This window comes from Pituophis catenifer, unplaced genomic scaffold (assembly GCF_029215685.1).
Source record: "Pituophis catenifer annectens isolate HBS135680 unplaced genomic scaffold, rPitCat1.0.hap2 SCAF_2, whole genome shotgun sequence".
NCBI lineage: Eukaryota > Metazoa > Chordata > Lepidosauria > Squamata > Colubridae > Pituophis > Pituophis catenifer.
Window position 1 is genome coordinate 229,068,394 of NW_027256882.1, and position 15,901 is coordinate 229,084,294.

Consider the following 15,901-nt stretch of genomic DNA (forward strand, 5'->3'; position numbering starts at 1 on the left):
TCGCCATGAGCCCAATCTGGCTTGAATATCTGCAGAGGTTCCTCTAAAATGCGATTCTTAGCCTACGATGTATTTCAAATTCCCATCAGGGGCGCTTTGATAACAAAGGATTGCCACCACCCCCTGGAAGAAAACAGGCTGGTTCAAATTTGCATAGTATACCTATCAGGAAAAGAACTCCATTTGAAACGTATAGTCAGGGTCTCTTGCCTAAGCAGGAGGCTGGACTAGAAGATCTCCAAGGTTCCTTCCAGCTCTATTCTGATTGAATTTCATGATAGAAATCTGCATGGATCAAGTCACAGGAAAAATAAACTTAAATGAAGGACCGAAATTAGTACTTAAGGATACAAAGATGCATTAGTAAATGTTCCTTTTTTCTTCTTCCCAAAATGTGAATTGAAAAGACAAGTTTCCGGGGGTTTTTTCTCTTAGAAAAACAAAACAAAAAATATAAGCAATAATAGCAAGGATGCATCAGAAAATCTTAGCCAAAGTATTTCTTCCTTGAGATCGCAATATATTCTGTAACCTAGTGAGAAAATTAGATTTCTTAATAGTGTTTCTAATGGTAATGATAATATGACAGAAACAATATTGATTGATTAATGTTAGAGCTACTACTGTATGTAATAGATTTCTCTTCAGGCCCCCTTTTTATATATGCTGCTGTTTCAACTGATTTAAAGTACTATTTATATATAAATCTTTTAATGGTCAGCTACTGTCATTAAGAAGATAGGCACTTTAGCACTTGCCTAAAACAGTAATCCATTTTTCAAGCCTGATTCTCACAGTATTTTATATATATCTATAATAGAGAACTTTATTAAATTTCAAAAAAATACAAACAAATATATATAGACAGGAGGAAAGTGATAAAAGGGAAAAGTTAACAAGTGACCAAAAATATATATATATACAAAAAGTGACCTCCAAATTTATTCAGTACAGAGACAATTATAAAATATAACAACCTCTTACGTTTTTGACAATATTTATTAAGAAGAAAGGAATGGAGTTAAAGGACTTGTAGCAACTGATTTTGTACTGAACCACAAGCAATATATCCCATAGTACAGAAGAGCCAATCTTCATTTATTTTTTACTGTTTTTCTGTCAACTGAGACGGGCTGGGATGTTCTTCAGTGATTCATTAAGGAAGCTAAGTGATTGTAATGAAACTCTCCAGGCTGGGAACCAGGTTTATGCATGCATAATAATGCCTTGCTCACCTGTAGAAAAAAAACAACAAAGCTTATATTAGTTCAAAGATGTGCTGTAGCTTTTCCTAGTCAATCTGTTTCCCATGTTAACATATCCTTAAATTATCCTTTTTTTATTTTAGAATGAACTATGAAAAATGTATTTATTTATGTATTTAGTATTCCTTTGCTTTCCCAAAGACTTCCAACACCAGGCTTCATTCTTACATACCTAAAGTAGAAATTCATGCAAAGGGATTTATTTTATGTAGCACTTGCAAATTTAATAAACCCTATTTTGGTATAACTTGTTAATCAAATATATGCACATAAGATTTTGGAAATTATAATTTTGCAGAAATAATAATGCAGTCACTTTCCCCATAAGTAACATAAAAAAACTTATGAATTAAATTTGAATGCTCACTTCAGTTTTAGCTGTAAAAGGGAAAATTAAGTGCTCTCGGAGGATCACAATAAACCTGTGTTTAAGAGGTAAGAAGCATTTTCTTTTTCAAAACCACAATACAATGGTATTAGGAGTACCAGACATAGATCATCATTACCTCAGCTACGGAAAGATAAGGATAAGGACTGTGCTTCTGGCACAGTCATTTTGTGAGACCTCTGTAATGATATGTTTCTGAATATTGATGGGTTTTTTCCAGCGAGTTTACTAATACTAACCTGTATGCAACACATGCAGATTACTGGATATATTTATTACCTGAATGACCTAATATTCTGGGCATTGGAAATTTTTTTTAAAGGTGAACATTTCATAGGTGTCAACTGCTGCCCCCAATCTGCCTATACCTGCAGTAGGATTTAGTGGAGAGGAATGATGTTAGACAAGACAGTGAAACACTAAAACCCTAGCACAGTGATTGTGAACATTTTAGGCACTGAGTGCCCAAACGGGAACGCATGTGCATGTGCGCGCACCGGAATGCTTGGAACCCGAAGACGAGCTGGTGCGCTAGTCTTCAGGTTTCCCGCTTGTGCATGTGCACCAGCCAGCTGGTCTTCACACGTGCCGAAGCACTGGAAACCTGAAGTTCAGCTGGCCGGTGCACACATGCCTGTTTTTTGGGCATTTTTCAAGCTGTTTTCCGGCGCTCTGGTGCCCACAAAGACCAGCATGCAGACCGGAAACCAGAAGAGCAGCTGGTGATGCCGCACGTGCCCACAGAGAGGGTACTGTGTGCCACCTATGACACACATGCCATAGGTTCACAATCACAGCCCTAGCAGCTGTCCAAGGAAACCAAGAGTTGAACTGTACTTCTGTGGGACCAGCTTATGTTTTTCAGGCACTTTCCTTTGATTTCAGATGTACTGGGAAACACACTCATACAAATCTAATGATGCATATGGCATTATCTACCATTTTCTGAGCCTAAGTGGCGTAGGAGGCTAATGCCTCCTACTAAGGCAGCATTTAACATCCAGCTGCCTGCAATTACTGCGAGTTCAATTCTCCCCAGGCTCAAGGTCGACTCAGCCTTCCATCCTTTCTAAGGTGGGTAAAATGAGGACCCAGTTTGTGGGGGCAATAAGCTGACTTTGTATAAATATACAAAAGTATGAAGGCTATTGCTTAACGCATTGTAAGCCACCCTGAGTCTCCGGAGAAGGGCGGCATATAAAAATAAATAAATAAATAATAAATAAATAAATAAATCTTAATGCAAATTATCTTAACTCAGGCCAACTACTTACTTGTCTTCCAATTCCTGCATTATATCATCATATATCCTTGAACAGAGATCTTCCTGTGGTTTTGTTCCATCTAAATAAACTGCAAAAGGTGGAATACAAATGCAAATTACTTTCAGCAGAGGAAAAAATTCAAAATCGCTGTATTGCGGAGAAGTGTGGCATACAAGGACCTAGATTGTTGGGGGCAATATGCTGACTCTGGAAACAGGTTAGAGAGGGCTGTAAAAGCACTGTGAAGTGGTATATAAGTAAGTGCTATTGCTACCGTGTTTCCCTGAAAATAAGACTGTCTTATTTTTTTATTTTTTTTTTTGAACCCCAAAATAAGTGCTTGGCCTTATTTTTGGGGAGGTCTTATTATTTCGGGGAACATGGAGCAAGATGGGGCTCCTCGTCTTAGTTGATTTCCAGCTCTGTGTTTAAATAGTTTCGGGGAGGGCTTATTTTCGGGGAGAGGCTTATTTTAGCGCATGCGCTCAAAAGCCCCATTGGGCTTATCAGGGAATGTCTTATTTTCGGGGAAACGGTATATAAATTTAATAAATAAATAAATATAAATATGAACTGGCACAGTTCATACAGATAGATATAACTAAAGGTCCCATGCAATCCGAACAACGGTTTGACCACTAACAGTGTGAGCTTATAAATGTCTAATCATGCTTAAGAAAACATTTGGGAACTAAAGACCCTCTTATCACCTTTCATATAAATGCAAAGAAGTATTGTGATTTTTTTTAAAGAAAAGAATACAGGAAGTGCGTAAGTAGCTATGCAATATTTATGCAAATGTCACAGACACAGAACTATAAGAATGTTAGCTGTACCAATGCTTGCTTCATTTTCTTCCATTTCTCTCCTGTGTTTCTGATACATGGGCCACACATGTCCATCAAAATAACCAGGTGGGTCTGGTGGACTGTATATTCTGCTGCTACATTAAACAAAAATAAAACCCAAAGTAGTTCTTTTTAGTTTAATAATCTTTAAATGGTTTCTTCTTTCTGTATTTCACTCCTAGATTTTATAGTCCCGCATTTCATATTGTTCAATACTACTTTTAAGCCATTTTCATAATTTTTGTCACAGTCCCATAAGCATAGTGGGTTAGTTAAAGAAATTTAACATGTTTACAAGTTTTGATTCTTCAAACCTTTGTAGCTTTAGGGGAATAGTTGACCACTTACGACTTTTTTGAATATAGCTGAACTGCAAGTGCCTAAAAGCCCCAACTATCATGAATTGAATTTTACCATCAGGAACATAGGAAGGGTCACAAATTAACCATCTTCAAATAAAACCTTTATTATAGCTATAAAGTCAGCAGATGACTATAAAGTCATCCCGTCTTCCTTGCACCTCTAAGTAAAAAATGATCCTTGGTTCCCTTTGTTGCAAAAGGTACAGTTTTATTAGAAGTCAAGTGAAGCTGCAGTTAAAGCAAAGCCAGACCTGAAATTCATGCGCCAAATCCCCAAGTGTAATTTTCCCCCCTTAGGCATTTCCCACTACTGCCCCCCCCCCCCCCCACGTTTTGAACAATATGTTTTTGAAACTATCACTCTTGGTATAGGCTGGTTTGCAACCTTGAAATGTGACTGAGAGAGGCACACTTCCATTACTTTCACTTTCCCCCTAAGCCATGGGTACCCAATTCCCAGTCTGTAGACCGACTCCAGTCCGTGGCATGCCAGAAGCCGGGTCGCACAAACACTCATCCATGAGATGCAGACGGCACACGAAAACACGCTCCCTCTGATCTGTGGAAAAACCTCTCCACAGAACTGGCACCCAGCGACAGCATGAGCTCAGGGGTGAAGTGTCAGTTCTGACACATTCTTATTTATTTATTGGTTCGATTTATATGCCGCCCTTCTCTGGAGACTCAGGGCGGCTTACAATGCGTTAAGCAATAGCCTTCATACTTTTGTATATACCTGCTTAGTAGGGCTTTCGCCCCCCCCCCCCCAGCGGTGTTCTTTTTTATACAAAGTCAGCTTATTGCCCCCACAATCCGGGTCCTCATTTTACCTACCTCGAAAGGATGGAAGGCTGAGTCAACCTTGAGCCTTGTGAGATTTGAACTTGCAGTAATTGCAGGCAGCTGGTACTACTAAACAGCACTTTAGTCTGCTGTGCCACCAAGGCTCTTCTGTGAAGGAAAGCTTTCTCTTTCCGAAAAAAAGTAAAGAAGAGACAATCACTCCCTTTATCTTTCCGAAGGAAGGACAGATAGCAGTTGATTCCCCTTTCCAAACACCGGTTCCAAATGCCGCCTAACCAAAGAGAAATCTGGTCCATGGGCTGAAACTAGTCCTCCCAATACACAGACAGCCTAAAAGTGGAGCTTATTTTGAAGTATGTATTAAGAAGAGATGCAGCTTTACAGAGAAAGAAGAAACAATGGACAAAGAAAAAAAGTTATGCTAAGCATTGCTTTTAGTATACCATACCTCCTTCTCCTTTTACACTCTTCGTAGGGAATTGTTAAGAAATATTTTTTATCCCATATATCACTAAGAGGCCTGCAAGAGTAAAACGACAAGTAAGGCATGCTGGTTTGCCATATTGCACTTTTTGTAAATGTTAAACAACTGCTTACTTGTAGTTAAACAGAAGGAAACCTTCAATAATTAAGACCCGAATATCTTTTGCTCCTGTCTGATCATCATGTGTATTATTGGGTGGTCTTGGCAATGCAGAGTCTTCTGGTTTTGTCATCCAAGAACGTATGCTTGCCACCATTGTCTCCATGTACAAGGCATCAAGTACTAAAAGAGACACTTAAATCTTAAAATGTAAGGCAATATTCCCAGTCTGCACTCATTCTGTTCATGAGACACTCAAGAGCCGAAGCTTGAAGTATATACTGAACAGAATGATAAGGTTAGGAATTACTTTACGGTAAATGTTAGATTTTATTATTTTGAGGATTCAGCACTATCTGAGAAAATGCAAAGTATGTTTACTGTTGATTAATCAGGACTGGAAGCAGGAAAGTGATTACAAAGTGATAGCAAGGTTTAGGAGCAACAAATCCAGTAATCTCACTATAGTTGTCAAAACTGAAATTCTATGCAAATAGCAGACAAATGTGTTGTAATAAATTAAGGATAAATTTAAAAAAACATCAGATTAATACTTTCCAAACAATAACAAGAAAAAACCCCAAGAAACTGAACCCAATAGTTCAGTTTCTCATATATACAGTGGGGCAAAAAAGTATTTAGTCAGCCACCAATTGTGCAAGTTCTCCCACTTAAAAAGATGAGAGAGGCCTGTAATTGTCATCATAGGTAGACCTCAACTATGAGAGACAAAATGAGAAAACAAATCCAGACAATCACATTGTCTGATTTGGAAAGAATTTATTTGCAAATTATGGTGGAAAATAAGTATTTGGTCAATATCAAAAGTTCATCTCAATACTTTGTTATATATCCTTTGTTGGCAATGACAGAGGTCAAACGTTTTCTGTAAGTCTTCACAAGGTTGGCACACACTGTTGCTGGTATGTTGGCCCATTCCTCCATGCAGATCTCCTCTAGAGCAGTGATGTTTTGGGGCTGTCGCTGGGCAACACGGATTTTCAACTCCCTCCAAAGGTTTTCTATGGGGTTGAGATCTGGAGACTGGCTAGGCCACTCCAGGACCTTGAAATGCTTCTTACGAAGCCACTCCTTCGTTGTCCGGGCGGTGTGTTTGGGATCATTGTCATGCTGAAAGACCCAGCCACGTTTCATCTTCAATGCCCTTGCTGACGGAAGGAGGTTTGCACTCAAAATCTCACGATACATGGCCCCATTCATTCTGTCCTGTACATGGATCAGTCGTCCTGGTCCCTTTGCAGAGAAACAGCCCCAAAGCATGATGTTGCCACCCCCATGCTTCACAGTAGGTATGGTGTTCTTTGGATGCAACTCAGCATTCTCTCTCCTCCAAATACGACAAGTTGTGTTTCTACCAAACAGTTCTACTTTGGTTTCATCTGACCATATGACATTCTCCCAATCCTCTTCTGGATCATCCAAATGCTCTCTAGCAAACTTCAGATGGGCCCGGACATGTACTGGCTTAAGCAGGGGGACACATCTGGCACTGCAGGATCTGAGTCCCTGGCAGCATAGTGTGTTACTGATGGTAGCCTTTGTTACGTTGGTCCCAGCTCTCTGCAGGTCATTCACTAGGTCCCCCCGTGTGGTTCTGGGATTTTTGCTCACCGTTCTTGTGATCATTTTGACCCCACGGGGTGAAATCTTGCGTGGAGCCCCAGATCGAGGGAGATTATCAGTGGTCTTGTATGTCTTCCATTTTCTAATTATTGCTCCCACAGTTGATTTCTTCACACCAAGCTGCTTACCTATTGCAGATTCAGTCTTCCCAGCCTGGTGCAGGTCTACAATTTTGTTTCTGGTATCCTTCAACAGCTCTTTGGTCTTCACGATAGTGGAGTTTGGAGTGTTACTGTTTGAGGTTGTGGACAGGTGTCTTTTATACTGATAACAAGTTCAAACAGGTGCCATTAATACAGGTAATGAGTGGAGGACAGAGGAGCCTCTTAAAGAACAAGTTACAGGTCTGTGAGAGCCAGAAATCTTGCTTGTTTGTAGGTGACCAAATACTTATTTTCCACCATAATTTGCAAATAAATTCTTTCCAAATCAGACAATGTGATTGTCTGGATTTGTTTTCTCATTTTGTCTCTCATAGTTGAGGTCTACCTATGATGACAATTACAGGCCTTCATCTTTTTAAGTGGAAGAACTTGCACAATTGGTGGCTGACTAAATACTTTTTTGCTCCACTGTAGTTTGGATTATACCAAATTTTAAATCATTATCATTTAGTGTATAAAGTGAAATATTATGTCCTCCTTTAAGCAAACTGAATTAAAATAAGTATATATTCTTTTAAGGCAGTAGTATGTCATACTTAGAACACTTGATTACATTTCATTATTCAAAGCTATATAAAGGAAGTAAACAGATTTATTTATATAATCAAAATATATTACTGTGGGTTCCCTAACTTTAAAATGGTTAAAAAAAATGAATCTGAAAAGTCTGAACAAGTTTCTCTGTTTGGCAAGTGTGGAGTCAAAGTATTATTTTTCTAATAATAGACAGTTCATCTCAAATTGTCCTACAGTTTAAGCAGTCAAACTGGAGCAGGGTGTTACTGAATTTCATTAATACTATCTGTAAAATTGCTTATTGTATTTCCATGATTAACTGTTTACCATTTAACTATTTAATGAAAATATTTATATTCCAACAATAAACTGAATTTTGTAGGCACCCATGTCCTTTCAAAATCTAGACAGCTTTAAGACAACCCTAAAGCTTTTACATAAAATATTATCTTTATCCTAGAAAGAGATTAATTCCTTTGTCTTTTTTTTTCCTCATATCTATTTCTTTCCGCTAGTTCAGAACTATGAAGGAGGTGAAAATGTGATTCATCTCATTCATATGCGATGACGTTCCACAATCCCCAAAAGCTGATTATGCTTTCCCAAGCCAATTCAATTTATGGTGAATTCTTATTATGTTGCAATTCAAAAATTTAATTATTGCCTGCATTTCACAATGATCAGTGCTGTCTGAACCTGAAGAAGTTGATCACGTACACATTTATTGCCAAGTATCTTATTTATATTAACAGCTATTAAACCAGCTAGTTGTTTTTGTAGACAAAGGTAGCCCATTTGTATTCCAAGAACAGGCTATTTTCATAACAGAACAAGCTTTATAAGTAGTTAAACAAAATAAAGTGCAGATTTCCTCTGAACATTTGGCTGCTGATACAGGACATCTAGGAAAGGGAGAACCAGATTGAGCAAAGAAGACCTTCACTGGCTAGAAACAAAAAGGACCTTTCTTCTCATTTATAAATAGGATGCCTTTGTGCTATGGTACAAAGACTGAGATCATTGAAATATATGTTGAAAATTGTATTTTCCAGTATTGCAGTTTTTAATTTATTTATACATTTATTTTGCAGGTTAGGGTTAGGGTTAGGATTAGGGTTAGGGTTAGGGTTAGGGTTAGGGTTAGGGTTAGGGTTAGGGTTAATATACAATTTAGAAGCCATCCAACTCCTGATTGCTCTTATGTGGCTTACAGGTGAAAATTAAGAGCAATACAAAAAACAGAAGAGAAATTATGACTGGGCCAAGAAGCCCATCCAAAAGGGGCACAACCATCATCCTGCCCAAAACCTTGGGAAAAAAGCAAGGCCTTTTAATAGCTTTTTGAATGACATCAGGATGGGAGCCATCAAGATCTCTCTTTTGAGTTTTCAAACTATCAAACAAAACAAAACAAAACAAATGAGAATATTTACCATCGTACTGCAGAAATCCACGATCATCTTTGGCCACTTCAGATTCAGGCTAAAGAAAACCCAAACATATTAACATTATGGAGAGTATGGTAATGGTACAAATCCACAGGGTAAGTGGATGCAAATCTTAACCCAGGGAGGCAATTTACAGTTAATGTTAACATTATTATTCCTATCATTCTGTACCAAGTAAATTCAATTCCTGTGCATTAATTAAAAAAATAATACCTCCCACGAACCATATTCTTTTATTTAAAAACTGGTATTTGCCAAGTAAATGTACAGAACAAGAAAAACCAAAGATTGAAATGTTAGGCAAACAATACAGCAAAACAAGTGAAGGATACAGTCTTTTCCATAATTTTTGAGATAATTATTTTGGTAGTTTTGAGATAAGGTCAATTTGGCTGATTTTCTAGAAGCTTAGGAGCCGTCACACGATGGCCATTTGGTCACTTCACAACCAATGGGCGTATATAACACTATCACAGCATTCTGTGATTGTTATTATTTGCGTACTTCATAGCCAGATTATGACAAGCAGAGTCAATGGAGAAGCCAGCAGTAAAATCACAAGTTGCAGCCATGTGATGTCTTGCTTAACAACTCCATGGATTAGTGATGGAGTTATCAGTCCCAATTAGGTTCAGTAAGCAAGGATTACACATAAAGTTGCTGAGACTAAGAAGCATTGCCCTATTCCAGATTGAGAACTCTAATCACACTAGGTGAGTCATATTAACTTCTGATGATAATCACTGCAAAGACTTACTGTAGGATAGAGGGAAGCTTTGGAATCAACAAACTTAAATCCACTTCTGCAACAGAGCAAAATATTAACTCAGTGTGTAAAATTTTTTAAACTTGTTACCTTAAAAAAGTCATCTTGGGAAATTATAGTACAATTGGGAAGCAGTTGCTTCAGCTTTCCTGCCAGAGTTGTTTTGCCTCCATTCGTTACACTGAATTGGAGATAGGAAAAAAAGTGTTGAGAAGAACAAACTGTACAGTAGATAGCACTGTTAATAGTTTTGTTTCCTCTGCAATTCCATTGTATCCAGTCAAATGTAATGATTTTTTTTAACTTAAGTAGTCAGAAGGTTATTTATTATAGCTGCATAAGGGCTTTCTCTGTCAATTATCTTCTACAGAATAAATGCACAATGATCATTCAGTGTTTGTCTTTTTCCTTCCTGAGAGCAGGGTTCTTAAAAGTATTTCTGTGGTTGCAGCAGCAAAAATATTAGGACTAGGATTGCAACAGCAGTGAAAACCACAATTTCCTATACACTGAATATATAAATATAAAATAAGAAAAGAGGATTTCAAATTCCTGTTCATACTTACCCTCCAAGTCCAATGACAAATGTTTTCATGGTTCCTTTACAACCTAAACATTAAATTGAAAGGATAAAATCAAGAACATGTCCATTAATTATTTTTTTAAGCTTATGTAATCTTTATATAGGGACGCGGTGGCTCAGTGGCTAAGATGCTCAGCTTGTCGATCAAAAGGTTGGCAGTTCAGCGGTTCATATCCCTAGTGCCGCGTAACAGGGTGAGCTCCCATTACTTGTCCCAGCTTCTGCCAACCTAGCAGTTTGAAAGTACGTTAAAAAAATGCAAGTAGAAAAAATAGGGACCATCTTTGGTGGGAAGGTAACAGCGTTCCGTGCGCCTTTGGCGTTTAGTCATGCCAGACACATGACCACGGAGACATCTTCGGACAGCACTGGCTCTTTGGCTTTGAAACGGAGATGAGCACCGCCCCCTAGAGTCGGGAATGACTAGCACATATGTGCGAGAGGAACCTTTATCTTTTTAACCTTTATATATTTTTAAATTGAACTATGTCAGCGAAGGACTCTAAAACTGGGCTAGACTGGCCACTGTATGAAAAACCACATAAGAAAGAGCTCAACAGTGAGAGAAATCAATGAAACCACAGCTGAGACACAAAGTAAAAGAACTATAAAAAGGAGGATTACACCAGGATCTGGTGGGGAGACATTCTTCGTACATGCAATCACCATCTTTGCTACGGCCTTATGATTTGGTGACCACGAGAGAATATAAAATGTATGTAGGAGACTGTTGAGTTCTAATCCCACCTTTAGACATGAAAGCTCTTTGGACTAAATAGGAGGAAAGAATATTCTGCATGTTCACGACCTTGAGTTACTTATAAAGCAATAAAAGCGGCATTAAAAAAAATCTAATAAATAATAAATAACAAAAGAAACATTTGTGTGTTGTGTGTCATTTAGTGAGAATCATTTGTCTATCCAAAGATCCCGGAAGAGTTAATACTTTTTCGAGCCAAACAAACAGGATCTCTTCTCCTGACGCTTGGTTTCTAATCTCTTGATTATTTTATGGCTCTTACTCACTCTTCCATATTCTCTGAATCCTTAATGAAATGCGATACATAGAAATATACAGTGTTCTGTACATGGCACAGAGCTTGGTTACTTGAGGGTCCGTCTATCTTCCATAATATCTGCCCAGCCAATCTGTTCCAGTAGGTGGGCAATCTCCTGGTTCCCTTAATTAATCTCAGGAAGTGTGCCTTCTCTGCCATAGCACCTCCCCTCTTGAATGAGGTTCTCCCTGAGACCTGGATGCCTTGGCCATTGGTATTATCCAAATTACCCAGAGTCAGTGATAATCACGGGTTTAATATTTTAATAAATAATATTATATAAATGCAATCTAGAACAAGTTAAATTGTTACTTTCTGTTATTTGGACGTTATTCTTCTACTGACATGGTATAAACATGTATTGGACTTTTAAATACCGTATTTTTCGGAGTATAAGACGCACCTTTTTCCCCCCTAAAAGGGGGTGAAATTTTAGGTGTGTCTTATACACCAAATGTAGCCCCGCCCACCCACTGGCCCCCACCCTTTGGCCTCTGCCTCCCAGCAGTTTACCTCCTTGCAGCAAGCAGCAAGAAGAAACAGATCCTTTCAGCTTCAGCACAGCCTAATTAGCATAAGTTGATTGGATCTCTCAGCTGATTTGCTCTCAGCTGTTTTGCAGGGGTCTCTGCTGCTTGCTGCAAGTAGGTAAATTGCTGGGAGCAGATTTTTTTTTTCTTTTGCTAATCAAGCTATGCTGAAAACGAAAATGAAGTAAAGCAGGCTATTTGCTGTTTGCTGCAACGAGGCAAAATTGCTGGGAGGCACAGGCAGATTTCTTTTTCTTGTTTTCCTCACCAAAAAAGGTAGGTGCGTCTTATAGTCCGGAGCATCTTATACTCTGAAAAATACGGTATTTATGTTACACTGCAGAGGCACAATCAGCTTGGGTTCATCTACAGTTCCAAGGTTCTTTCCACAGTATAAAACTAGGTATCCTCCTTTTTATAGCCATACCTTTCGAAACACCTTTTTGGAATGGAATCTGAAGTACTGCCTAGCCCTAATGCACATGAACATAAAATAGGCTATTTTGGTAAATTCAAGCACTTCACAATGATTTTAGTGCTTTTATAAAACTGGCAAAACTTATGACTACAAATACTGATAACCATGAACGTATCTGGATTATATGCTATTAATTAACTATTATGCTACAATTGCTTCCAAGTCATTTGTCAGTTACATAAGAGTGAAGGGCTTTGAACCCTTTGTGATGCAAACAGAATTTCAAAACAGTAGGACAGGGTTCCAAAATAAACTGGAAAGAGCAACGTTACATAGATATAAAGGATGCATATCACTTGCAGAACAACGTTTTTGTTCCAATTGTCCCTGAACCAGGCAAAAATAAGATTTATGTTTATATCAAAATGACTATCGGTAAAACACAGCCCTATTCAAATTACACCGTTTGTAAATAAAAGCTCTATGGTTGTTGAATAAGCCTGCAGTTCCTAATACAAGTAAACTTAAACGGAACAAGAAAGAAAGTTACAGTCAGGATGGAACATGGTGTAATGGACTTTTTCCAAGTCTGTAAAAAAGAGTCCTTGTTTCCTTATTTATAAATTGAAGAGACTAGATTAGAAAATGCTCTTGTTTTTTAAATTGGAGGAAGAGAACTGTGCCATGCTGACAGCACTACTTTGAAAGGTGAAAATGTAAATTATCTACTACCTCTATTAATGAAAGTCAAAAAGCCAAGTGAAGAAAACCAATCTGATTAAACATAAAGTCAGCTAAATTAATAGCAAACAGATACAGCAAACAGCCTCAAATTTGCCAAAGAACATACTGAAGTAATGGATAGCTCCTGTTTTGTATGACTGAATACAGTTTATTTAGTGACTGTTCAAAGTTACGTCACCGAAAAAGTGACTTATGACTATTTTTCACACTTACAACCATTGCAGCATCCCCATGGACCTGTAATCAAAATTCAGACAGTTGGCAACTGACTCATATTTATGACAGCTGCAGTGTCCTGGGATCACCTTTTGCGACCTTCTGACAAGCAAAATCAATGGGAAAACCACCATGTTAGTAACTCAACAACTGCAATGATTCACTTAACAACTGCAGCAAGAACAATTGTAAAATGGGTCAAAATTCACTTAACAAATGCCTCGCTTAGCAACATAAATTTTGGGCTCAATTGTGGTCTTATGTAGAAAAACTACCTGTATAAACAGTAATGGAACCCAGAATTACATCATAGACTAGGACTTGGTAGAGTAGCAACAAAAGCTTTGGAAGAAATCAATTACTGTGAGAAATCAATTAAAGCTCAGGAGCTGAAATCCTTTAGCAGGGAGGAAGCCGAAATTTAAATAGGATATTCAGCAGCAGAATGGAGACTCAGAATAGTAAGGTAAGGAGTGCAGGGTGCTTTGGGGATGGGGAGGCCCTGGGAGGCCAGATGAAGCCTCTTAGACACTTAGGCACAAGTGCCTCTCTGCTCAGGCTAAAAATCTTGCTTGGATTTTAGCAGGAAGGATTTCAGTTTCTAAGAGGAGAAACACTTGTATGTAGTCATTGCTGCCTTCCCACCTCTAAGCTCCCAGTGCACTTTACCTTCTATCTATCTTACCTTCTATTCCTTTCTGTTGGCAACCCACAAGATTAATCCACAACTGCAACTCATTAAGTGAAACAGTCACGTAGCATCCAGCTTAATTACTGGTTTGTTCCAACTACGAAGATTCCAGTTCAATTTAGATTGTAAATTGAGGACTACCTGTATTTGGGACACATTATGTGAAGACTTAGTTCTGTGAAGAGGTCTACAATGCTAGGAAAGCTGAGGGGGAAACAAGCAGGAGGAAATTGCAGCAACAATGGGTGTCCTATTGAGCAATATGAAGTACCAGATTGGGATTAGATCATCCTGGGAAAAGATTATATGGTCACCAAGAGTCAACACAGACTTAATGGCACATGATCAATGAATGAGTTACATAGAACAAGTGCAGTGTGAATTTATCCCGTTTATCTTATCATTTACAGTGTATTATCACTCCTTATTTCCTTCCCAGAATCTTACAGATTTCCATTATAACTATCCAGTATTCTCATTGATTCATCTAAATCATGAACGATCAGTTCTTCAAGGGCAAAAATGGAATAATTACAAATGGTTTTTGATCATGGGTTACATTAAAACCCTTTAGTATCAGGGAAACATAAATGGCTATCAATAGGATTTTTTACCCCCATACAGTAGTCGCTCGGATTTCTAAACATAATTTCAGTTATGTTTGTTACCCTCCTTTCCTTCCCCCATTCATGACTGCTAGTTCAGCAGATCAGCGGATCAAATCCCACTGGCTCAAGGTTGACTCAGCCTTCCATCCTTCCGAGGTGGGTAAAATGAGGACCCAGATTGTTGGGGGCAATATGCTATACTGTCTTTGGTGTAAGCCGCCCAGAGTCCTTGGAGAGTGGGCGGCATAGAAATATGACTAATAAATAAAATAAATAAATTGATTCCATCTTTTTCTTACCACAAGGGGCTAGTTTGAAAGCAGCCACATGAAGGGAGACCAACAGCCTAGCAACTCCAGATACTCACTCGAAAAAAGATCCCGGGGCTCACGATCGCATTCAAAACACACGCATCATTACGGGGCCAAGTACATATTGCCCAAGAACTTCCATTCTACAATGAGACACTTTTTTTTAAGTGTTTGCAATCACACACTGCAGAGAACAAGGTCAGGTTTTGATTTTTTTTTTTTTTTTAAGAAAAGTGAATTCTACAAGGGCTTGTGTTTCAGACGCCCTGCTATGTCTCTTACAAGCCAAAGCAGGCCCTTTCGAAGCAACGCAACAAACGCAACTCACACTTTTCCCACTTCGGAGCAAAGCGCGCGAACGACTCCCGCAAAAAGAAAGCAAAGCGGAGCCTGCATTCAGCCATGCAAACAGAGGCGGGCGGGCGGGTGGGCGGTCCGCCTCCAAGCCCCTCCTTCTTCCATCACCCCATTAGAAGCCGCTACCTCCGTCAACCACAGAAGAGGGAAGAGACTTCACGTTGCTTGTACAACCCAAGAACGCGAACAGGGAGGTCCCGCCGATTGGTCAACCCTCGCTGCCGTCCGGGGAAGGCTTTAGGAACCGCCCCTCCCCTTTATGGGAGCTGCGCGCGCTCTGATTCGTCGGCCTGTGGTCGGCCCCTCCTTTCCCGCACGGAACGCCTACCCCC

At 38.9% G+C, this 15,901-nt stretch overlaps 1 protein-coding gene across 5 annotated transcripts; it reads right to left on the reverse strand.

The window, feature by feature from the left end:
* Positions 1-794: 794 nt before the first annotated feature.
* NMRK1 (nicotinamide riboside kinase 1) lies at positions 795-15,755 on the reverse strand. Of its 5 annotated transcripts, none has more exons than XM_070935616.1 (10): positions 15,696-15,755; positions 10,620-10,662; positions 10,144-10,234; positions 9,273-9,321; positions 5,530-5,698; positions 5,381-5,452; positions 3,755-3,861; positions 2,928-3,006; positions 1,633-1,687; positions 795-1,235 (listed from the first exon to the last, which is right to left on the reverse strand). In XM_070935616.1, the coding sequence occupies exons 2-10, from the start codon at positions 10,646-10,648 to the stop codon at positions 1,146-1,148; spliced, it is 741 nt and encodes a 246-aa protein (XP_070791717.1). In that variant the 5' UTR covers positions 10,649-10,662; positions 15,696-15,755; the 3' UTR covers positions 795-1,145. The 5 variants fall into 5 exon arrangements, with proteins under 5 accessions (XP_070791717.1, XP_070791713.1, XP_070791716.1 ...); XM_070935612.1 differs by lacking the exon at positions 15,696-15,755 and adding an exon at positions 15,541-15,625; XM_070935615.1 differs by lacking the exon at positions 15,696-15,755 and adding an exon at positions 14,288-14,353.
* Between the last annotated feature and the right edge of the window lie 146 nt (positions 15,756-15,901).